The sequence below is a fragment of the Zonotrichia leucophrys genome, chromosome 1 (assembly GCF_028769735.1).
Source record: "Zonotrichia leucophrys gambelii isolate GWCS_2022_RI chromosome 1, RI_Zleu_2.0, whole genome shotgun sequence".
In the NCBI taxonomy this organism is placed as follows: domain Eukaryota; kingdom Metazoa; phylum Chordata; class Aves; order Passeriformes; family Passerellidae; genus Zonotrichia; species Zonotrichia leucophrys.
The window spans coordinates 1,220,986-1,246,096 of NC_088169.1; the positions used below are offsets into that span (position 1 = coordinate 1,220,986).

Genomic DNA, 25,111 nt, shown 5'->3' on the forward strand with positions numbered 1-25,111 from the left:
GTCTGCAGTTTTGTCCCTGCTTGAGCTTGGTTTTTTAAACTTACTATCTTACTTCATCTGCTTTCTTTTGGAAACATTGAAGCAAAAGTGAGCAACACCAGGGAAACACCAGCAGCTGGCTCCAAGGCTGCAGAATGGCTGTGCAGCTCCCACAGGACTGCCACGCTTCAGCCGGGCACAAAAGCCCCTCTCCTTTCCCACAAGGAGTAAAATCAGAGCTCCTCTGGATTTCCTAGGCTTGCCCTGCATCACTGATCCAGAACCTCCTCCAAGTGTGGTGAGTGAGAGGAGACAAAAAAAGGGTGCTTCTGGTTGTTTCCTCTCAAATTTTCCCACTGACACAGCTTTGAAGTGACCATGTCCATGGTTTGAGTGATCCACAGCAAAAATGAGCAACACAGCTGAAAGAGAAAAAGTATTTTTGCTCTCGAATCAGAGCATGTAGGGAGGCACATGCTTTGAGGAAAGCAAAATGCAGTTCCTTCCCCACTGCTGACTTTCAGACAGGCCACGATCATGGATAATGCTGGAGAGACAGATCTGGGCTATGCTGAGGTTAAAAGAGGGAAAATGAACATGCACAAGCTACACAAAGTGCCTCAAACACCTGACTCACACAATTCCACCAGCCTGGGGACTCTGGATTGCTGCCTTAGTGCTGAGAGGAAGGGAAAGAGCTGGGGGAAACTCCTGCTGTCAGTACCACGTCCTTCCCATCTGGCACCCTCCCAACCTCGATAACTTTGCCTGTCCTTCAACTGAGCAACAATTTTAAATGTGGATTAAGATCTTTAAGTGTAGCATTCAGTCTCAGTGCATCCAAAAGCAAAAGGTAACTATAAAAGTAACTACTGGTAGGGGTTGGAGACAAAAGACTAATAAAAACATCTTTTTTTCCCTCTTTAATCTCTTAGGGTTGAAAACCAACAGTGACTAGAGTTTTCCTGTAGATGTTTCTGACATTTTAAAATATGGCAGAGCAGACAAGATTTTCATGTTAAGGCTGCTTCTTTAGAAGCTGCTGATGGGAACATTCTGCTTAAGGGAATTTAAAAACCCTGAAGTCATGGAAGCTTCAGAGACCATTTGAGCTGAGGTACAAAGAATGTTTAAATTCTCTTCACTGCCTGCAAGTGTACACTGATTTATTCCACAAACACATTTCTTTATCTTTCCCAGCTGAGAAATCAGAAGTTGTGTGTCAGAACTGGATGACTTGTCTCTTTCTTGCTTGATTCTTCTGAACTATTTCCATGGAAACTTTGGCTTCATACAATGGGATGGGTTCATCCAGCTGAGGCCTGAAATGAAACAGTAAAAAGTGCTGGTGAGCACACTCAGACCACAGAAATATCACAGGACAGACTTTACTTTCACTGTGTCAGCCTCCCTCCTCACACAAAGTAACAGGCTTATGGCTTTGCTCCAGTGCACAGAAGAAGGGAAAAGCCCCAGAGCAAACAGGAGCCCCAAATAAATGAAAATAGATCCTTCTTGCAGGGGAAAAAGGGGTGGTGGGGAGGGTTCTGCTCAGCAGCAGTTGTTACCCTGCTTTAGGGATCTCCCATTCCCACCTCACTATGGGAATCTTCCCATAACTTCCTGAAGCTCTGCTCAGGAGTGTTAGTGCTGGCCAGAGTTTTCTGCTTCTAATGCTGAATTTAAAAACCCACAAAAATCTCCACATTGCAGGGGGATAGAATATAAGAAAATAAAGACAGTGTAGAAAGAAATCTCACCCCTAAGGAGCTGCAGCCGGGCCAATTATCAAAGATCAGGAACAGACCTGACTTTACCAGGCCACAGCTGTACCCAATGAGAAGCAGATGCTATAAAAGAGTGGGGTGGTGTTAGGAAGGGAACTGGAGTTAGTTGGGTGCTTTGTGAAGGAGAAAGAGTCAGTGCTCTGAGGAGATGCCCGTGAGAAACACCAAGAAGGTGTGAAACTTTTGCAAAAAGGATACAGCACTATGGAACCCCTGCAATAAGATGACAACACCACGTCTCTCACCTGAAAATGCCATTTGATAATTTGTCCATGATATCTTCCAGGATGGGTATCCAAGAGGACTGTTAAGGAACAATAGAGCTGGAGAGAAATCTCTTTATAATCACCTGTGCTGGTCACAGGCCTGTACTGATACAAACTCAGCAAGATCAAGGCAAAATGAACCTCAATTCCAGGCTTTAGATCAGATTTTTTGCACTTGTTTCTCTATCAGAAACCTCCTTTCCTGAAATAGGATGCAGAAATGAAATATGGAATATTTCAATTATTTCAATATGAAAATCTTCAGTATTTCAATATGAAACACAAGTGCAGCCTGCACTAGTACAACATCAATCAATCATTAATCAATGGCACTTTTTGTGCAGAATGAAGAGAATTTTGGGACCGGGTAGCTGTTGTGACAGGTTATACAAGTACCTGATAAAAAGCCAAAATGGAGTTGGGAACACAGCAGAGGCTGGGAATTCTTGGAGCACACTGCCTTGTGAGGGGTCTGTGAGTTAATGACACCAGCCAAGACAGCCCAATACAAGGAGCTGTATTTAATCAGTCTTTGTATGAAACCCAAACAAGGTTCATCCTTCATTTTAAGGGCAATCAGGCTGATACTTGGAGCTCAGGTTCTTTTAAAAAGTGATCAATTTGTGATTTCTTCAGATGACTTTAATGCCAGATGCTCCAGAATTTCACAAGATATACAAATTCCTAAAGCCAAAAGCACCCAAACCTTCCAAGGCTGAAAATGTCCTGCCCAGGGAGCTCAGTCCAGCTGCACCAAATGTAGGAGATATTCCTTTTCCTGTTCCCAACCAACCTTGTGCCTCCATAAATTTCATGTACAAAACAAATCAGTACATTTTCTGTACATTGAAAATAAAGGAGAAGTTAGGAAGCCAAAACAATTCTACTTTTGCAGTGAACACGAGTGCATTAAGTTTACAGGTGATGCATCTAATGCCCAAAAGCACAACAGCTAAAAAAAAAATCCAAAATGTCTCTTGCATAAAATAAAATCCTATAGAGTCAAATCTTCAATTAATTGGTTCAATAATGAACCAAAACACTGCGTTTTTTTTCCCAATGGGTGTTTTGCAGCACTGCTTTTAATGAAGCTTGTAGGGCCATTTCCAAGGCCAGGTTGGACACTGGGGCTTGGAGCAGCCTGGGGCAGTGGAAGGTGGCACTGCATGAATTTCAAGGTCCCTTGCAACCCAAACCAGTGTGGGATTCCACAATGAATTTAAAAGGAATGCAGAAAATCCCTTAAAACCTGAGTGTCTCCCATCTGTTATCTCCTGCTTTCAGCTGGCTGGCAGCACTGAGCACAGGAGAACCTCTCAGTGGGATCTCCCAGCTGTGCTTTCACTCCTTCCAGCAGTGACAATTCCACAGCACCACCAAAGGATATCGAGATACTTCCCCTGCTGCACATTGGACAAGTTCCACACCTCCTCGTTCAGGAAGGACACTGTGGCTCCCTTAAGGAACAAGGAATGGCTGTCTGGAGGATCCAGCTGAAGCAAATGGAAGAAAAATGTTATTTAGTTACATTTCCCCATACAAATATAAAGGTTAAATGGTTATTTTATAGAGATGGTTAAACCAAACAAAAAAAGAGAGTGTCAGTGTAACAGTGGCAGCTTGAAACAACAGTTTCATGTGTCTGTCTGTCTGTTTGCTGTGGGACCAGCTCCTCCCTGCACAGGCCCCTTTACCTGCAGGTTCCTCTCGGTGGTTATCCAGCGTCCCCCGACCCCGAGCAGGGTGATGATGTCGTGCTTGTGAGGCAGCAGCTGGCACCTGGAAGCTGGTTCATCTTCAGCACTGTACAGCCTCACTGGGAGGGAGAACAAATTCCTCTGAGCTCAGCAGGAAATGTGCAAAATTCAGTTTGTATTTATTGCCGCACCTTTCAGTGGAACTCTGAGGTTTTTTTGTTGTTTCAGCTGAAAATGGTTGAAAACTCTGAATTTATTATCTCATTTATACCCTGAGTATTTTATGTACTTTACTCAGAATAATATAATAGCTCTGAAGTTACTATTCAGAGGAATATTTTGTTTATATTCATATTCATAATACTGTATAGTAACAATATAGACTGTGATACAGAATATTACCTATATTATACTATATTGGAGTATACTATAATATATATACTATATAATATATATACTATAATATAGTATATTACATATATTATACTGTATTATATAGTATATAACATAATAGTACATATTACACATAATATTGTATACTATACATCATACACTATATATAAGATAATATATATAATCTATAGTATATATAACTTAATGCATAATGTAAAAAACACCAAATATAACTATAAAATATAGTATATTATACTATATCTATTGTAGTATATATAATGTAAATTATTATATAATTTAAATTTACAAATTATACATCTAGATACTATTATATATTTAAATAGTATTATATACTTACATACCATTATATAAAAATATATATCAGCAGTATCTTATATATCAAATATACAATAATAGTAATAAATATATATAATATCTAGTATAATGATATTTTATTTACATAACTCTAAATAGTAACTTCAGGGATTTCATCTATTAGAGTTGGTTTCCAATAGAGGTTGACAGTGCTGTTAATTAATCAGGGTTAATTTCTGTATTCAAACAAGGCAGCAAACTCTCTAGAGCCATTTTTAATTTCCAGTTTCAAAGAGAGGACTATTTCAGCCCCATTCAGCAGCTGCCTGGGAGGTGCTGGCAGGCAGCAGTGGGTGCCAGAGCAGCTCTGGCAATGAGGGGACGCCACTGCCAGGCATTGGAATATCACCAATATAACTGGGTGGGATGTGCCTGAGCTTGTCTGGCCCTTGGAGCTGGACCAAATAGTGGCACTGTGGGGTTTGACCCACAGACACTTTTGGCTGTGGGTGTGTGGTGTTTGACCCCAGGGACATTTTGGCTGTGGGTGTGTGGTGTTTGACCCCACAGACACTTTGGGCTGTGGGTGTGTGGTGTTTGACCCCACAGACACTTTGGGCTGTGGGTGTGTGGTGTTTGACCCCACAGACACTTTGGGCTGTGGGTGTGTGGTGTTTGACCCCACAGACACTTTTGGCTGTGGGTGTGTGGTGTTTCACCCCACAGACACTTTTGCCTGGCTGGGTGTGTGGTGTTTCACCCCACAGACACTTTTGGCTGTGGGTGTGTGGTGTTCCACCCCACAGACATTTTGGGCTGGCTGGGTGTGTGGTGTTTCCCCCCACAGACACTTTGGGCTGTGGGTGTGTGGTGTTTCACCCACAGACACTTTTGGCTGTGCAATGTGTGGTGTTTGACCCCACAGACACTTTGGGCTGGTGGGTGTGTGGTGTTTCACCCCACAGACACTTTTGGCCAGCTGGGTGTGTGAGGTTTCACCCCACAGACACTTTTGGCTGTGGGTGTGTGGTGTTTGACCCCACAGACACTTTGGGCTGTGGGTGTGTGGGGTTTGACCCCACAGACACTTTGGGCTGTGGGTGTGTGGGGTTTGACCCCACAGACACTTTGGGGGTGGGTGTGTGTTTGACTCCAGGGACACTTTGGGCTGTGGGTGTGTAGTGTTTTACCCACAGACACTTTGGGCTGTGGGTGTGTGGTGTTTCACCCCACAGACACTTTGGGCTGTGGGTGTGTGGTGTTTCACCCCACAGACACTTTGGGCTGGCTGGGTGTGTGGTGTTTGACCCCACAGACACTTTGGGCTGTGGGTGTGTGGTGTTTGACCCCACAGACACTTTGGGCTGTGGGTGTGTGGTGTTTGACCCCACAGACACTTTGGGCTGTGGGTGTGTGGTGTTTCACCCCACAGACACTTTGGGCTGTGGGTGTGTGGTGTTTCACCCCACAGACACTTTGGGCTGGCTGGGTGTGTGGTGTTTCTCCCCACAGACACTTTTGCCTGGCTGGGTGTGTGGTGTTTGACCCCACAGACACTTTGGGCTGTGGGTGTGTGGTGTTTCACCCCACAGACACTTTGGGCTGTGGGTGTGTGGTGTTTCACCCCACAGACACTTTGGGCTGTGGGTGTGTGGTGTTTGACCCCACAGACACTTTGGGCTGTGGGTGTGTGGTGTTTCACCCCAGGGACATTTTGGGCTGGCTGAGTGTGTGGTGTTTCACCCCACAGACACTTTGGGCTGCTGGGTGTGTGGTGTTTCACCCCACAGACACTTTTGGCTGTGGGTGTGTGGTGTTTCACCCCACAGACACTTTGGGCTGTGGGTGTGTGGTGTTTCACCCCACAGACACTTTTGGCCAGCTGGGTGTGTGGTGTTTCACCCCACAGACACTTTGGGCTGTGGGTGTGTGGTGTTTGACCCCACGGACACTTTTGGCTGTGGGTGTGTGGTGTTTCACCCCACAGACACTTTGGGCTGGCTGGGTGTTTTAGTTGGGCCTGTGGGGACAATTCCAGGCCTGCAGGAGCCCCGGTGGTGCTGGGATGGAGCTCCTCTCACAGAGGGTCCTCTCCCCATGTTTCCCTCTTGCTTCAAGGCCATGGTGAAGGACAGGAGTCGGTTCTGCTGGAGGGTTTGGGTCCAGAGCTTTATTCTGGCCCACAGGCCTCTGAATGCAGCACCAGCTCCAACAGAACTCCCTGAGCCCGTGGTTGCTGCTCCTTTAACCCGGGGAGAGGGGCAGGGAAGGGGCAGGGAGCCACCAAGCAGGGACAGGAGGGGAGGGACAAAGGGACAAAGGACACCTGGATGGCCCAATGCTCCCACCCTTTGAATCTGCCAATCACTCAACGCCCTTCTGGAATGGCAGGACTGACAGACAGCGCTGGGAGGGGAAAGGAGAGATGACTGCCACACCTGGCAGGGAATTCTCAGGGAGTGATAAACGCTGAAATCACAAGAAGGCAGGAGCGCCCCCGTACCTCCGGCATCCAGCACGATGTCCACGCCCAGCCCGCCCGTCTCCTCCAGGCAGCTCTCGGCCACGTCGATCTTCCCGTGGGACACATCGATCACCCGGGCTGCCAGAGCAGGACAGCAGCAAAAACCACCTCAGACCCATGCAAAAGGAGCTCAGGTGCTCACAGCTGAGAGCTCAGATCCCCAGCAGCACACGAGGTTTCTGCTCTCTGCAGGTACCACAAACGGGTTTGCAGCTACACCCAAAAAACCCAGCACATCTTTCTCTTTTTGGCATTTTCAACACAGTGCAAAATCAACACCAAAAGTATGAACGCAGAGTTAATTCATGAGTTTGTTGGCCCAAAAGGATAAAATGTGGCAAATCCTTCTCTAAGTTCATTTTTTGCTATTCTTGTCCAACTCCTGGCTCTCTGGGTCTTAATTAAATGTTTAGATGAAGAATTTACATCTGCTCTTCAAATATTGCTGAACTGAAAGCCACCAACACGTTTTCCTGTCATGTATCTATGATGCCCTGATTATGGTTGGTTATAAAGAGTTAACACAATCAGGAATGAGAGAATCCTGGAATGGTTTGGGTTGGGAGAGACCTTAAGGATCCCATCCCACCCCTGCCATGGCAGGGACACCTCCCACTGTCCCCAGTGTCCAGCCTGGCCTTGGGCACTGCCAGGGATGCAGGGGCAGCCCCAGCTGCTCTGGGCACCCTGTGCCAGGGCCTGCCCACCCTGCCAGGGAACAATTCCTCATTGCCCAGATCCCACCCAGCCCTGCTCTCTTTCAGGTAAAAGCCATTTTTAACATTATAACAATAACACAGAGAAGGAGCAGCCACAGGGTTTGTTTCATCATTATGAGGTAGAACAAACATTTATAAACCAAACAGGGCAAGGACTTCACAGCAAAATGAGAACTGCAAGAACATCAGCCAAGTGTGGAGCCTGAGCTCAGATCTGCACTCACCCACCAAAGGCTGCCGCACTCCTGGAGTGTGATCCCAGCAGCAAGGAGGGAAGGAAAAATGCAAAGAGCTGGTCATTAAGGATATTCACAAATCATCAATAAATGCCTTGGGTTTGGGTCTTTTTGTCCCTTCAAATCCCCAATCTAATCATAGGATGCATTCAAATCCCAAGTCATTCCTTCTTTTTTTTTCACTGAAGTCAAATGATTTCACTGTCAAAATTTACTAAAGATGGGATAATAATTAATTATTAATGATACCCACATTCCTCATATGCAAATAAACCCCCATAATATCCTTTTCTTTTTAGTTTCCTTCAGTCAAGAAGTTAAAAGGTTTTTCTTACCAGGGCAATTTGACATGGTATTATTTTGCAAATAATTTCACTTTTTGAAAATAATTCTGGTTTCATAGACCCAAAGCCTGGCAATCAAAAAGAAAAGGCCAGAGTTCCACCATTGTGACTATTTTCTGATTTCTGTATAGCAAAAATGTCCAGTTTTGTTCCTTAACTCAGCACAATAGTTCAAACAGTACTTATCAAAATCCTGGTCAACTTCCTTCCTAAAAAGTGCTGGAAAAATTTCTCTCCATTGTGGAAAAGGCCAAGCAACAAACTGTAATATAACTTTCCATAACCTTTGTCACTGATGTATTTCTCACAAAATACTGACATATGAGTTCAGTTTCTTCTGCTGGCACTTGCACAGCTTCCAAAGGAAGATTTTTCTGACTGGCAAAACTTCAGTTCCTCTCCTCCTGCTCCACTGTGGGGGCACAGAAACCCCAGGATCCCACAGCCTTTCCCAGAGTTTGCTCTGGGGGGTTCTGAACAGAGCTCAGTGCTGGTGGCACAGAATAAAACCTCACCAAGCAACCAAGGAAAAGCAGGAGGTGCCCTTGGGAGCAGAGGAAATGTCTGTGCATGTGCAGATCCTTCCCTTGGGTTCTCTGACAGAAACTCATCCCATTGCTTATGGAATATCCTGTCCCAGCCTCAAACACAGGCAGTAAAATGTCAAAACCTGTTAAAATCCCTTCTTTTATTCTATTATAACTTTTACTCCAGGGATTACTAAAGACAAAAAAAGCCCCATCCTGTTGGTCTAAATACAAATCCTGAAGCATTACCAGAACTTCTGCTTCAGGCACTGGAATCACATTCATTAACAAACAAATCAAAAAGTCTGAACACTTTTAAAAGCTTTTTGCTTTTGCACTCAAGCTGTGTCTCTCTTCAATGCTGCACCCAGGTTCTATTTCTTTATTTGAAATAAAGTTGCAGTTATCATTTTTCCCCCTCAGCCATTCCACAAAGCAGCTTGGTATGCTCAACAGTGATAACACAAACTGCCCAAAACTAACCAAAAACCCCCTGAACAAGCACAAAACTGAAAATTCACCACCCACAAACACAAGAAGCCAATTAGAGCTTGGTTACTTATGCTCTATTTGACATTAACATTCAAAGAACTTAAAAATGCTGTAAAAAGTAACTCAGGACTGTGAGAATAAAATTGCTAAATCCTCTCCTAGCTCATGAATTTTTCATTTAATTAGCAAAATGTACCCATAAAATGTTACAAAAGGAAGTTTTAGGTCTTCTGTATTTCCACTTTGGCCCTGTAACAGCTGGAGCCACAAGGCTCTGCACAGCAACAGCATTCCCAAAAATCTTCCAGTTCTGATGTGTGTCACAACAGCCAGTGCAGTAAAATATACAAACATAGAGACAGAAAAAAGGCTGCTGAAATCAGGAAAAAATAGGGTTTTTTTGGGTCAAATTGCCTTAAAATAAAAAGTTGCTCTCAAGCTGCAGAGAAATGAGTCTGGCAGGTGCTGCAGAGGCAGCCCTGGGGTGCAACCAGGTAACCACAGGATGCAACCCAGCTGTAACCACACAGATGGGGCTGACAAGGCTCCCCCAAAGGCATTTCCAGCTCTGTAACCCCAGTGAAGGCCAACAAACACCATCCTCTGCAAAACAAACCTGGCAATCACACTGCAGCACTTGGTATTTGCTGCAGGAAGGAGCAGGCACCAGTTTTAACCTTTTGCTGCCATCCAGCCAGACTGACAATCCATCATTTATTTTCAAACTGTCAGAATAAAGGGATATTCCACTGCCCTCCACAAAACACCACCAAAATTTTGGTCAGAAAAGATTCTTACACAGAGTATATTCTCATGTTGTTTTCAGAGGGAAAAAACCCCAACTTGAAGTATGAAAGGGAAGAAGTCAGGGAAGAATGGCAGTGCTGAGTGAGGCCAAGCTGCTTGGGGAAGCAGAGAATGCAGAGGCTGTGCAGGGGCAGCCCCAGCTGTGGCAGCACTGCCACTGAGGAGCCCTGGCAGCAGCAATGTGAGGGCTGAGTGCTGGGTGCCAGTGTGGGAGCTCTGGCACAGCTGGGTGTGGTGAGCCAGCAATCACTGACCTCACACGGACACATTTCCTGAGCACTTGGGCCAAAAGCCAGCACTCAGCACTGCTGGGCAGCACTGCCACTCATTACCACTGAAATGGAGAATTAAAATGCCATTAAGTACACCTAAACCAGAAATTAAACACCTGTGGAGCACAGAACAAACCTGAAAACTGTTTAATTGGACTATTTATCAATTTGTGCTTAATTTTTACAGCATTTAGTCTCTAGACCTGACAGTAAAAATCTTTTGAGACATTCTTTAGGCCAGACTTCAGCCCTGAAGGATAAAACTCACCCCCAGCAGGCCTGAGCCTCTCCAGGTACTGCTTGTCCTCCAGGCTGTGGGCAGTGGAGATGACTTTGGCCCCTCTGTGCTGGGCCAGCTGAATTGCAATGGTACCAAATGGCTGAGAGGGGAAGAGCAGGGTCATTGGTTAATTGATTCATTCATTTATTTACACCAACAATTTAATGTTAAGAACAATTACATTGTAAAGGCCAGTCAGGAGAATACCCAGAAATGAACTTACTCCTGCAAAAACCCACAGCTGAACCAGGAATTGAATATTCACAGATCTGCTTCTGCCCTAAGTGAGGCCAAAACAACTTTTCAGTGACTGGGGAGCTCTGAATGAACTTTTGGTGAGTAACTGGTACTTGTCATCAATAAAACAGCTCAGATTCTACTTTAATTACCACAGCAGCTGGAATTCAGAGCTTGAAGGGAAAAAAAGCTCCAAGGAAAAGGCCCCAGCCATGTTTACATTACAGAACCTTGGCTGAGGGGACCCCACATCTTCATTAGCACCAAGATGCTAATGAAGGGATGCAGGGATTCAAATCAAATTATTTATATCCAAGAAAAGGTAAAAAGCAGAGGTGGGAAAGGACTGAATAATAAGGCATTTTCCTGCAGTTCCCCCTGAGGACTCAGTGCAAAACCAGCACACCCTCCCTGTGTGCACCCCCCACCCCAGGCAGGACCATATCCCTGCTCAGGATCAGGATCCACACGGGACAGCCCTTCCTGCAAAGCCAGGAAAGGAAGGGCACTGAGCACTCCCAGAACCAGGGGCTGCGTGCAGGGGGCTGTGTGAGCCCAGGTACCCACACTTGCTCCATCCAGGACGAGGACACTGCTGCCCGGGGACACCGGCGCCAGGTAGTGCAGGGCCGTGTACGCGCGGAGCCCGTCCCGGAGCGTCCCTGCAGCCTCTGCCCAGCACAGCTTCTGGGGCTTGTGAGCTGGGGGACAAACACAAACACCCCTGATCAGCTCCTCTGGGATCCCCCTGAGCTGTGTGCTCTGCCCAGCACAGCTTCTGGGGCTTGTGAGCTGAGGGACAAACACAAACATAAACCTGATCAGCTCCTTTGGGATCCCCCTGAGCTGTGTGCTCTGCCCAGCACAGCTTCTGGGGCTTGTGAGCTGGGGGACAAACACAAACACAAACACAAACACCCCTGATCAGCTCCTTTGGGGATCTCTGGGAACCCCTTAAACTGTGTGCTCTGCCCAGCACAGCTTCTGGGGCTTGTGAGCTGGGGGACAAACACAAACACAAACCTGATCAGCTCCTCTGGGATCCCTGAGAGCCCCCTGAGCTGTGTGCTCTGCCCAGCACAGCTTCTGGGGCTTGTGAGCTGAGGGACAAACACAAACACAAACCTGATCAGCTCCTTTGGGATCCCTGGGAGCCCCCTGAGCTGTGTGTTCATGTAGGAGGACACAGTGTGGGTACATGAAGGTGGTATAGAATGTAATTTTATCCCCTAAAAGAGTTGCAGCTGAACCAATTACTAAAGATTAGGAACAGGCCTGATGTTAACAGGCCACACCTGTAGCCAATAAGAACAGTGGTATAAAAGAGAGGATTGGTGGCATCTGGAGTCAGATGGCTGTGAGGATCAGGAACAGTCAGTGCTTAGAGGAGCTGCCTATAACAAACACTGAGGAGGTGTGAAACTCTGGTGATATGGAATCCTTGCACCATAATGATAATAGAACTCTTGATATATAGGACAACATGCTCACTGGGAGCAGCAGGCAGGCAAGGAGACCCCACCCAGTTCTGGGGGTGCTCATTAGCTGAGGGTTTATTGGGGGTCCCTGAGGGAGAGCCTGGGGAGAGAAGGGGCCAAGAGAGAGCAAAGAGCTGAGAGAGCCTCTCACTCACTCCCCTGGCACAGCTTCAAAGGGAAATTCAAGGTGGGCACAGAATCAGAGCTGGGCCAACAGGATTACAGGATTAACTGATACTGCAGGGGAGGATCACAGGCTTGCTATAAACCCCACATTTTCAAGGGGTGAGACAGAGCAAACCATTTAACTAAAATGTAACACCACACACACCAACAAACACGGCAAAGAGGTGGTAAAAACCCCAGCAAAACCCCTGGGCTTATTTAGCAAAAGCTGTCACAGTGAGTCAGGAAGGCTCTCCCTGCAAGCAGGTCAGCACCACTGGCTCCTGCTTCCTCTCCTATTAAGAAGCCATGGAGAGGATATTGTGCCATATTTTACAAAATCAAATTAGGGATTCAATTTTGATATAACCAAGTTTAAGGGAGCCCCCTCATAACTCAGGAATTCATGGCAGTCACAGAAAACACAACCCAAATTTAGGCATTTAGAATCCCAGACTGGTTTGGGTTGGAAGGACCCCAAAGCCCACCCAGTGCCATGGCAGGGACACCTTCCACTGTGCCAGGCTGCTCCAAGCCCTGTCCAACCTGGCCTTGGGCACTGCCAGGGATGGGGCAGCCACAGTTTCTTTGAGAAGAACAAATTTTGAGCAAAAGAATAGCTTGTTCAAGGCTACAAACTGCTGGAAGAAGAACAGGGACTCCTACATTTAGTATCCTACTCATTAAAGTAATCTATGTCCAGAAAGGGAAAACTGGAAGCTCACAATAACTGAAAACAATGTTTCAACATCAGGCTTTCCCTGACCCTCCTCCCTGAAAATTCCAGTCTCCATTTCCAGTCTCCTTGTTTCACCCCATCTGTTAGTTGGTCCCAGGTGATAGTCCCACACTGAGTCAAAGGGAAGAAAAAAGCAAATTTCTCCTCATTACATTTTTTGACAGGTTAGGAAAAGGTATAACAACAACGAAGCAACAGAATGGGAAGTTAGAAGGGAAATAAAAGGAAAAGGAAAAAAACCAAACCAAGGTCAGCTCATGTGGTTTAGGCCATCATGAACTGTGAAATGGTGACAGCAAAGAAAAACCCTTTGAGTGTTCAAACTTCTGTGATTTGTGGGGCAGCTGGAATTTTGGAATGTTGGCATGGAAGGAGTGTGCCCAGAGCTCCATGGTAATGGGGTCCTCTTTAGAAAAGCTAAAACAAAGTCTACAGTAAAAATTATTATTAGCAAAATTTATAATTTACAAACCCAAATAATGCTCGTGAACCAGGACAGCTTCACAGACACCAGACTCCTCAGAATCCAGGGGCAGAATTCCTGGAAAAGAAGGAACACAGACCTTGAATTTCACACAAGCAATCATTCCAACCAAAGCACTGTCCCAAGGAATTCCCTGCTCCTGTCTGGGTTCAGTGCCCTCTTGGCAGGCTTAGGACAGGTCAGAGACCTTGGCCAGGTCCCAGCCCGAGGTGTCCCTGGGCACAAGGGAGTTCCAGAGGTGCTTCCATGTGGGATCTCAGCACCTCAGGACTGAGGTGTCACCAAGACCACCCTTGGGGGGCTCAGGAGTCCTGGAATGTTCCAGAAGTGTCTGGTGGCTGGACTTTGATCCCACACAGGAGACGACACCTGTATGAGGACAGGAGGGTTTCACCGGGGTGAATGGTGAAGGGATCAGTTAATTAGAGAGTGAGACACAGGGTTTAGGATTTCTGTACAGGGGGGTTTAGAGAAGTAAGATGGAGGAATTGGGGCGTGTCCTGTCCTTCTTCTTCTTCTTCTTCTCCTCCATCTTCTGTGGTGATGGTGGCACTTTGGGATTGGTCATTACTAAAAGTGCACTGGGCAATAAGGGTGAAAGGTATTGGGGAAAAATGATAAATATTGTACACGTAACCATGGGTATAAAGATAGGTGACCGCCCGGAGGGCAGGGAGTGTGCTCATGGCTGGCTGCTGAGCAGAGCTCTGTCGGGCCCAGAGAAAATCTTTTAGATAAACAATTAATAAACACCGAGACCGAGAAAAGAACTGAAGCCTCTTCTCGTCCTTTGATACGCGGGCTGCCCCAAGGCCACCCCGGGCCTTTCCAGGCCCTCCGAACAGCCGGAAACCGGACACTTCCACAGCATTTTGGGATTGAGGGAGGAAGCATGGGGACAGCACAGAGTGCTGGCAGGTGTCAGACGTTTTTGTCTGAGCTCATTCCACACTCTGAGTGTTCCCCTTCCAGGGCAGGCCATGGATCCCAGAGCAGGGATGTGAGCACAGAGCAGCCTCCCCACAGTGCTGACCCTGGGCTTTGCAAAGGCAGCACCAAGGGCACAGGAAAAAGCAGAAGATGGGCACACAGGAATGTGGAAGTTTCAAAAAGCAGGAATAAGAAAGAGGAAGTGCAGGAAAAACAAACTAACCAGGGAAGGCAGAGAGAGCAAAAGCAGAGTAGGCAGGAAAAGCCCTTCCATCCTGGTTATAGCTGAGCTTTTTACCTTCACTGGCCACAGAACTCTCCTGAACAGGAGGTTCTGGCACCTGCTCCATCTCCTGAATTAACATCCCTCTATCCCAGGGAAATAATTCTTTTCTTCCCTCTCCCCCACAAATCTCACTCCATTTAGACCAAAGGGCTTTGCCTTGCAAATGTGGCTGCTGTGCCCAGTCCTTCCCAGTTCCATTAACAATGTGCTTGTGCCCACCTGGAGCTGTGCCCAGTCCCTCCCAGTTCCACTAACAATGTGCTTGTGCCCAGTCCCTCCCAGTGCCATTAACAATGTGTTTGTGCCCACCTGGAGCTGTGCCCAGTCCTTCCCAGTTCCATTAACAATGTGCTTGTGCCCACCTGGAGCTGTGCCCAGTCCCTCCCAGTGCCATTAACAATGTGTTTGTGCCCACCTGGAGCCGTGCCCAGTCCTTCCCAGTTCCATTAACAATGTGCTTGTGCCCACCTGGAGCCGTGCCCAGTCCTTCCCAGTTCCACTAACAATGTGCTTGTGCCCACCTGGAGCTGTGCCCAGTCCCTCCCAGTTCCACTAACAATGTGCTTGTGCCCACCTGGAGCTGTGCCCAGTCCCTCCCAGTTCCATTAACAATGTGCTTGTGCCCACCTGGAGCCGTGCCCAGTCCTTCCCAGCTGCCATTAACAATGTGCTTGTGCCCACCTGGAGCTGTGCCCAGTCCTTCCCAGTTCCACTAACAATGTGCTTGTGCCCACCTGGAGCTGTGCCCAGTCCTTCCCAGCTGCCATTAACAATGTGCTTGTGCCCACCTGGAGCCGTGCCCAGTCCTTCCCAGTTCCATTAACAATGTGCTTGTGCCCACCTGGAGCTGTGCCCAGTCCCTCCCAGTTCCATTAACAATGTGCTTGTGCCCACCTGGAGCCGTGCCCAGTCCCTCCCAGTTCCATTAACAATGTGCTTGTGCCCACCTGGAGCCGTGCCCAGTCCCTCCCAGTTCCATTAACAATGTGCTTGTGCCCACCTGGAGCTGTGCCCAGTCCTTCCCAGTTCCATTAACAATGTGCTTGTGCCCACCTGGAGCTGTGCCCAGTCCTTCCCAGTTCCATTAACAATGTGCTTGTGCCCACCTGGAGCTGTGCCAGACCCCAGACTCTGCCCAGAGCAGCTCCTGTGCCATGAGGGAATAATGCAGCAAGGACCACAATGCCCCAACACACACTGTCCCCAGCACCTCCACTCTGTCCTGCTTTCAGAACTTCAGCCACCCTCTAATCCCTTCACCCAGCACACAAAACATCAACATGTGGCACAGAATGCTCTAAGAAATAACTCCTCTCTCCTAAGGCATCACTCACAATCTGATGGTTAACACAACATCATATTTCAAATCCTAAGGGAACATTCTTAGAACAGAATTCCCATTTATAAGTTTATTCCTGTGACAGCAGTTGAATTCTGAAAATACATGGTGGATTTAGCCTGACCAATTATTCTAAGCTCAGTCATTGATTACAAAAAGATGACTGCTGGTGTCAGCTGAGGCAAACAGGCATTAACTTACCCACCACTTCATCATCTGGCTGGAAAAAGGTCACCTTGCTTCCAACTCACCAGGGAGAGGTGAAAAGGAGGGAAGAAGGGAAGAAGAGAAATATTTAGAGCAGGAATTGGATGTGCATTTGGAAGCATTGGTTATCACTAGCTCACAAAACTAAAGACACGCATTTCTTGTGAAAAACCATAATTCTATTGATTACAATTATTGATTGATTCTTGATGCCAAGCCCAAATGTTGAACTCCCAGACTCTGGCACAAGGAGCTCCCTGCAGGAACACACAGGGCTGGACTCTCCACCTCAGGGGAGTGCTACCAGCACTGGGAGCAGCCAAGAGCTCCACAAAGCTCTCCAGAGAGAGTTCTGGGCTCTGAGGGGAATCCCTGCTCCCTCCTCCCTCCCTGGCCACTGCCACTCACTCACCTTCCAGCACCACTCCTGAAATTTCTCTCCCCACAGGCACAAGTTCCTTCTTCAGTTTGATTTCTGCCAGGAGCTAAATGAAAACAATGCTGGCAGCATTCCTGCTAAAGCTCTGCATTTATAAATGAATTACATCTCACAGTGTTGGATCATCCCAGGAAGCTTGGGCCATTACCAAAATGTTATCCAGGGGAAGGAAGTGCAAACCTTCCCCAGTATTAAACCATGGCACTGAATTCTGTATTTAAATTTAGAAACATTAAAAAATAAAAGCAGGGAGTTACTACCAGCCAAGCCAACCTGTGGCTTAGATGAAGATAAAAGGGATTTACTGTAAGAGATCTCAGGTGACAACTGATCTCCATGAATTAGGAATCAAATTCCAGATGCTCTCCAATCAGAGCTGTGCAAGAAGCCCAGCCCAGTGCTGTGCCTGTGGAAACCTTCCCGAGGATGCCCCTGATGGGGAGACCCCTAAAACGTTCTGTGCCCACTGCCAGCAGCAAAGGCACAGCTGAGCTTGTGCCAGCCCAAACCAGGGCCATGGGAGCACAGACACCCCCAGCAAAACACACAAACAAATAACAAATACCTGAGTGTCCACCCTGCTCAGAGCACAGGCTCTGACCTGCACCTTCACATCGTGGGCTCTGCTGGGAGGAAGGTTCTCCTAGGACACAGGGACAGCTCCTTGTTACACACTGCACGTGCCCCCAGGAGCCTCTCCAGCTCCTGAAAGCACTTCTCCTCCTCCTGGGTTGTTTTGTGGGGAGAGCAGGCAGCAATTGTCAACAAAAAGGGGCTTACAACACCATTTTTTGAGTATATTATTATTATTATTATTAGCATTAGCATTATACTATTATTGGAAACTGGTATATTACTATTATATATTTTTGCTATGTTATATTATATATAATTTATATTAATATTATATGCATTATATATATTATATATCTATTATATATAATATAATATATTTATAATATAATATATAAAATATACTATATAATATATATAATATATAATATATTATATAATATAATATATAGGTATAATATATATTACATATTATATAGTATATAGTATTATATATATTATATACATATATTACTATACTATATTACTACATTACATTACATTACCATATTATGATATTATGTTTGCAAATTGACCACCACACCTTACTAAACCTCATCAGCCACTGACATTATTTTTCTGTTGAGGTTTTATTTCACTTTATCTGAGGCACAAATCCTGACAGACCCACTGAGGTCAACACTCAAGTCCAAAACAAAGTCCAAATGTTGTCAAAGGAACAACCCCAGTAAGAACTGGAGTTCTCACCCCAAACCTGATAAATTCCTCATCTCCATTTCTACTTTTTCAAGGAATAGAAAATTCAGGAAATGTGGTCCCAGGGTTTGTTTTTCATGCCTGCAAAGCTTGTTTGTAAAGTCTGGGCACCAAAACTGCAGAGCAATCCAGCAGGGGTCTTGGCAGTGCTGCCTGATGACAAAATGCACCTCCCCTCCTTCCCTGCCTGTGTGTGCAAGGATCCCCCCAGTCCTTCCCAAGCCTGTGCAGGATTTCTGTGCCTCAATTCCCCCGTGGCACTGAGCCAAGCTCTCCTGTCCCACTGCCTGAGGGCCAGAGCAGTTCTGAAAGGAACTCACCCTTTCCTGGAACACAAATGTCATCTCCTCCCCAGGAGAATTCTGCTGAGCATACAGAGCCTTCATAGTGACCTGAAAAACACAGCAACCAAACTGTGACAGCTGCAGGGGCTCTGGCAAACAAGGCACTAAAGCCCTGCTAAATTAAATTAAATTAAATTAAATTAAACCACTCTATAAGAATCACCGGCATTGTTTGCAGGCAATTTGAGTCTTTGTGATACAGAAGCTCTAAACCAGATCAACAGGTTTAGATGCCCGTAACAGAGAAAATCCTCAGGAGTGAGGATCCCAAAATCCCAGACTGGGTTGGGTTGGGAGGGACCCCAAATCCCACCCAGTGCCACCCCTGCCATGGCAGGGACACCTCCCACTGTCCCCAGTGCCCAGCCTGGCCTTGGGCACTGCCAGGGATGCAGGGGCAGCCCCAGCTGCTCTGGGCACCCTGTGCCAGGGCCTGCCCACCCTGCCAGGGAACAATTCCTCATTGCCCAGATCCCAGCCAGCCCTGCCCTCTGGCACTGGCAGCCATTCCCTGGGTGCTGTCCCTGCATCCTTGTCCCCAGTCCCTCTGCAGCTCTGCTGGCACAGCAGAACAGGCCCTGCAGCACCCAGGATTTACTGGGGGGCAGTGCAGGGGCTCTGTGCCACACAGCTCACACCGGGGCACTGCACAGGGAACACAGGGAACTCCTGGGCAGGAATACAGCAAAACTTACACCAGACTTCACCACAAATCACCACTTGGCTTTCTGGCTCCTCTCCTACTTGGCCTCTCCTCTCCCGTGTGGTCCTCAACGAACAGGAACCTTTAGAAGGGGAAAAAACACAAAGAACCAAACAGTAAAATTGAGTTAACAAGGAAAAGGGAAAGCAGGAGCTAGAGACAGAAAAAAAACCCCAAACCCCCAACCAACCAAACAGTAAAACTGAGTTAACAAGGAAAAGGGAAAGCAGGGGGTAGAGAGGGAGGAACCCATGGCACCATTGCTGCAGCTCTGACCCCAGAGGGAGCACCCGAGACCCCCGCACGTCGGGCCCGCCCCGCCACCCCCGGGGAGCGAGCCCGGCCCGCACCGAGAGGCTCCGGCAGCCCCGGGGGACCCTCAGGGGATCCAATCGGACCCGGCCCGCACCGAGAGGCTCCGGCAGCCCCGGGGGACCCTCAGGGGCTCCGCGGGACTCCCGAGCGCCGCGACGCGCCCGCGGTTGCCATGACACTCCCTCACTTCCGCCTCGCCCTCAGGCTCCGCCCTCCCGCCCTGCAACCAATCACAGAATCGGGAAGTACCCTGAGCGCTTGCGATTGGTCGTAGTGGCCGCCATTCATCGTGAAAGTCGAGGCAGGATTGGTCCGCGCGGATGTCACTCATTCAATGAGGTGAGGAGGGAGGCTACGGCGCCCGGCTCTACCTGTGGGACACCGCCGGGGAGAGGGAGGAGGAGCCGCCTGCGACTGGCCCAAGAGTTAACTCCGTATGCACAGCACAGGTCCCTCACCGCGCCCTGAGCGCTGGCCCCTCAGCCTGGCACGGCCGTGATTGGTCGGGGAGGCGGAATCCTGCCGCTGTTCCGGCCTCTGATTGGTACAGCCCCCTGCTCGTCACGCGGGGGGCGGGCGGAGGTCGCGCGTCAGAGAGGGACTGTCAGAGCTCTGATTGGTCGAAGGGTGCGGGACTCCGCCCCTTTAGCGAGCTCTGATTGGTGATACTCCCTGTCGGTCACGAGGGGACCGCGGCCGCGCGTCAGTACGGCGGCCGCGAGGGGCTCCTCCCCCCTCCCCTCAGACGGGGCGAGGGCGGCGATGGCGCGTCCGGCGGAGGCGGCTGCGGGCGCCGCTCCGGCCCCTCCGGCCCCTCGGTGCCCTGGCCGCGGCCGCGGCTGTGAGTAGGGCCCGCACAGACATGAGGTACGGCCCGGCGGGACGGGGGCAGCGGGGGGCGCGGGCTGCGAGCGGCGGCCGTTCAGCCCAGGCCGGCGGGGGGGCAGCGCCGCCTCAGCCCCTCACGGTGCCCGGGCGTGTCGCGGTGCCAGGGCCGGCTCCTGCCCTCGCCTGCCGGGGCGGGCGGTGAGCGATGCTGCGCCCCTCCTGGGGCCGGCTGTGCCCGTAGCGGGTGCGGTGCCGCCGCCGCGGGGATCCCGGGCTGGGATCACCTTGGTCCCGCTGCCGCCGCTGCCCGCGCCCTGAGGAGGGGAGCGGGGAGAGCCCCGGGCCGGGAATGCCGTTCCCTGGAATGCCGCTCCCTGGAACGCCAGCTCTGGGCAGTGCCGTCCCTCAGGGCTCGGCAAAGGGCACAGGGAGCGGGGAATGAATGTGGGAATGTTGTCCCGGTGTCAGGGAAAGGAAGCCGGTCCCTGGATGGGGCTGTGTCCCTGTGGGAGCCTCTGCTCGGCTGAGCAGGCACGGTTGTGCATGATATTCCCTTTTGTTCTGGTTCAGCTGCTGCTTTATTTGGGGTGAAATATGGGGTTTGCTTGTGGAAAACGGTATTTTCTGTGAATTCCAGCGCCGTGAAGGGAAAATGCTTCCATGGCTCATCAGAGAGTATTGTTTAGGAAATAATTCCTGTTAGTGAAACAGCCAGCATTCCAGGTGGCATGGTGTGGCCCTCGTTAAAGCAAGAAACACTCTGTCCTTTATCTCTTCCCACTGCCCAGCTTCAAAGTGCTTCTTTTTTGGAGTTTATACGGCAATAGATATTTAAGGCAATACCTGAGGATATTAACTGAATATATATTGGAGTCATGCTCTGAATGGATGCATTTTCTTCAATCAAAAAGCCAGACTGTATTTTGGGTGTTGCTAACTCTGGAGAGTGTTACTTCACACCATCTTTCCTTCTTTCTTTTACCTTTTGCTGTAGTCACCTGTAACTTCCCTTGCAAACTTCCTCAGCACCCAGGGAGCAGCTGGGGCTGGGCCTGGAGGGATTTAGGTTGGGTTTCAGGGCAAGGTTCTTGCCCAGAGGGTGCTGGCACTGCCCAGGGAATGGGCACGGCCCCGAGGCTGCCACAGCTCCAGGAGCTGCCAGGGATGCCCAGGCTGGGCTTGGTGGGCTCTGGGCAGGGCAGGGCTGGCACTGGGGGGTCCCTGGGGGTCCCTGCCCTCAGGATATTCCATGATCCTTTGCAGAGTAGCTGTGTTTGCCTGAGAATGTTCCATTCTGTCCTGGTTCCTAGATAAAGCAAGGATTGGGCTCTCAGAGCCATGACCTGCAGTGCCTGTTCCCTCTGTCACTGCTGTTTGGTGGCCTTTCCTTAATGCCTCTAATCCTGCAATTAGGATAGATTTGGCTTCAGGAAAGAATGTGAATCCAGCAGTGAAATGTTTGTGAATCATGACGTTGGGCAGCCTTTTATGGCCTGTCTTTGTACTGTAATCAGGGATTGGAATTGCAGCTTTCAGGAGGATAACTCCAGGGAAAGGAGGAATGGAGGAATAAAGGGGAAAAAGTTAAGGAAAATACAAGCAATGGGTTTAGGAACGGGGAGATCAGTGGGGTGGGAGTTTTCTGTAAGAAATTCTTCCCTGGCACAGGGTGCCCAGAGCAGCTGGGGCTGCCCCTGCATCCCTGGCAGTGCCCAAGGCCAGGCTGGACACTGGGGACAGTGGGAGGTGTCCCTGCCATGGCAGGGGTGGCACTGGGTGGGATTTAGGGTCCCCCCATCCCAAACCATTTGGGACTGTGTGATCAGTTCTCAGCCCTGAGCATCCCCCGTGCTGTGTGCAGCGGCAGAGCAGCATGAGCCAGCAGCAGCTTGGTTTGGGGACACCTCTGTGGGGCGGCTCAGAGTTGTCCTGCTTGGAGCCCAGAGATGGGAGGGGTTTTGGTTTCTTTTCCCCTAGCAGAGCCCAGGGCTGCCTCAGCTGCTGTGTGTGCTCGCTGCTCCAGCGTGGGACACAGCTGCTGAACTTGGGCTGCCCCCTCCGCAGCAACTCGCTTTTGTTTTTACTTGCCAAGCATGAAACTGGGAGGGGGGCTGGACAATCAGAGCGGGCTCCAGGCTGAGAGCTGCTGATGAATGGCTTGGGCACAGGAAAGCTCAGGGAGAGGTGCAGACCCTCTGTGGGATCTGTGGCACAAGCAGCCAGCCTCTCTAAAAGTGCCCTTTGTGGAATTCCAAAGGAATGTACTCGGTTGCACTGGTTATTTTGGGCTGCCATTGCCTCTACGGGGTTTTAATTGCGGATGGAAGGGTTTAGAGCAGGGTTTGCCAGGCCCTCATCCAGCAAACACCAACTGTGGGCTTTGGGAGGCACCACGGAGGTGTCTGCTGGATCCACCTGCCTGGAATGAACCTCTGGGCTCTGTGTGTGCCAGGGCTGGAGCTGCTCAGCTCTGACAGAAATTCCAGCTCTGGCTGCAGGAGAGCACTAATTACTGATAGTAATTAGAAACTAATCTCCTGTGTGAACAGGGCATTGTCTGGCCCTCCAGAGGATCAGCTTCTTGACCAGAATAGAACATTTCTATTTAATAGAAATTAAATAATTCTGAGTGGGAAGGAGGGAAGAGAGGTATCCTTGGGCATTCTCAGGAAGAAAGATGATTCTATTTTTGATGCATTTTTACAGCATTCCCTTCGTTGCAATCAGTGAAAACCCTGAAAACTTGGCTGACATAGTGCATCCAGTTTGGTTTTGTCTTGCATGTGTTGGATGTTATATTTTACTTTTTCACATGTTGTTTTTAAGGTAATTGAATTAATTAGTGCTGTTGTCCAAGTGGACATCTTTTCTCTGTGAACTCTGCTTTTCAACAGGTTGTGTGGTAAAATGTGAGTGTGGAATTGTGAAATAATCTGAAGTGTCTGAAACCCCAGTCTGTGCTGTGTTTGTCTTCAGCAGCAGTTTCCAGTCCCAGTCCCTTTCCCTGCACTGGCCCTCATGGCTGTGTGCCCACAGCTGGGAGAGCTCAGCTCCCCTTCCTGGGAGTTGGTAACAGCAAGCTTTTGTGGGATGGCAATCCTGCAAAATCAAGGCCTGCTGGTATATTCCAAATTACAGGTAAATATATTGCTACTAATAGTGTGGATTAGCAAATCCTACTGGCACTATTAGAGTCATTCCACTGGAGACACGTTGTCTCAAAAGTTCAGGTTTTCCTCTGTATTTTGGTCGTTCACATTTCCATGATTTCAGATGATAATTTCCATGATTTCAGATGATAATTTCCATGATTTCAGATGATTGGGGTTTTCATCTCTCCCTCAGTATCTCTGAAGGATTAACCCTGGGCATGAGCAGTAAATGACTGGCCAGGGTTCAGCTGTGCATCATCCCAAGGTGCAGGCTCGTGTTCTCCACAGCAATGCACAGTCTCTAGGAAATAGTTATTAATACACAAATAATACAAAATGCACAGAACACCTGCAATAAACCTGTGATTCCTGAGGGGTTCCCATTCCAGGATTCCCATGGGGCCACCTGGAATGGCTGCTCCTCTCTGCAGGACTCAGAGTAACCTCTGGAGCACAGGGGTTTCTGTGCTTCATACAGAAATAATCCAAATTACTGCATTGAAATGTCCCTGTGAAATAATCCAAATTACTGCATTTAAATGTTCCTGTGAAATAATCCAAATTACTGCATTGAAATATCCCTGTGAAATAATCCAAATTACTGCATTGAAATATTCCTGTGAAATAATCCAAATTACTGCATTGAAATATCCCTGTGAAATAATCCAAATTGCTGCATTGAAATGTTCCTGTGAAATAATCCAAATTACTGCATTGAAATATTCCTGTGAAATAATCCCAAGTGCCAGAGGGCAGGGTTGGGTGGGAGATTGGGAATGAGGAATGGGATGGAATTCCATCCCTGCATCCCTGGCAGTGCCCGAGGCCAGGCTGGATGCTGGGCCACTGGAAAAATACATTTTTTCATTTACATTCCAATTTCACATTCCCATGCAGCAGGTTGTGGGCTGGCCTGTGAACTCCAGGTGCAATATTTATTGGTTTTTCAGTAAGTTTTACGTGGCCTCCAGGTGTGGGCAGGTTGTGTGGGGATTCCTGAGCTTTTGGTGCTGCCAGGAGCTCGGTTACCAGTGCAAGTTAAATAACTCCATCAATCTCCAGGGCATTTTGGGGAAGCACAGTTAATTCTTACAGAGAATCATAAAAGCTGACAGCTTGAGAGCTGTGTTTTGTAATAAACCACCACTAATCTGGTCATGTACCAAATGGGGTGATGTAATCCTGGAGTTTCTTGAGCAAAAGTGACATTTTCCTTTGAGTCACATGCAAGCCCAGCTGGATGAACGGAGCTGACAGACAGACAGACAGACAGGCTCCTGTGTGGGGTTGCTGTTGGCATGGCCATTTCCTTTGTGTGTTCTTGGGTTTTGTTCTGTTGGGGATTGGAAGGGCCAATCCCAGCCAGGAAAAGCTTTGGAACTGGCACTGGGTTGTAGAGAGATCTGAAATACTTTAAAAATTTTCTTCCTTGTTAACAGTTCTATTCTTCTGTGTGGGCTTGGACTGCAAACAACAGAATAAGCATCAAAGAGAGGAG

General features: G+C 48.4%; 2 protein-coding genes across 7 annotated transcripts in view; one reads left to right on the top strand and one right to left on the bottom strand.

The window, feature by feature from the left end:
• Positions 1–887: 887 nt before the first annotated feature.
• Positions 888–20,189, bottom strand: CRYZL1 (crystallin zeta like 1). Of its 3 annotated transcripts, none has more exons than XM_064704414.1 (15): positions 19,883–20,189; positions 19,311–19,400; positions 18,592–18,663; positions 17,508–17,585; positions 16,916–16,988; positions 16,498–16,542; positions 13,730–13,798; positions 11,443–11,576; positions 10,627–10,738; positions 7,905–7,925; positions 6,941–7,039; positions 3,727–3,848; positions 3,420–3,525; positions 2,012–2,057; positions 888–1,301 (listed from the first exon to the last, which is right to left on the bottom strand). In XM_064704414.1, the coding sequence occupies exons 3-15, from the start codon at positions 18,655–18,657 to the stop codon at positions 1,202–1,204; spliced, it is 1,071 nt and encodes a 356-aa protein (XP_064560484.1). In that variant the 5' UTR covers positions 18,658–18,663; positions 19,311–19,400; positions 19,883–20,189; the 3' UTR covers positions 888–1,201. The 3 variants fall into 3 exon arrangements, with proteins under 3 accessions (XP_064560484.1, XP_064560474.1, XP_064560467.1); XM_064704404.1 differs by lacking the exon at positions 19,883–20,189 and adding an exon at positions 19,728–19,847; XM_064704397.1 differs by lacking the exon at positions 19,883–20,189 and adding an exon at positions 19,669–19,820.
• A 167-nt stretch (positions 20,190–20,356) lies between these two features.
• ITSN1 (intersectin 1) overlaps positions 20,357–25,111 on the top strand; it is a 117,636-nt gene continuing 112,881 nt past the window's right edge. For 3 of the 4 annotated variants that reach the window (XM_064704346.1, XM_064704362.1, XM_064704372.1), the window contains exon 1: positions 20,357–20,500. The gene's annotated coding sequence lies outside the window, so the exon portion shown is untranslated. The remainder of the gene's footprint in view (positions 20,501–25,111) is intronic. The other variant, XM_064704354.1, reaches the window with a different exon arrangement.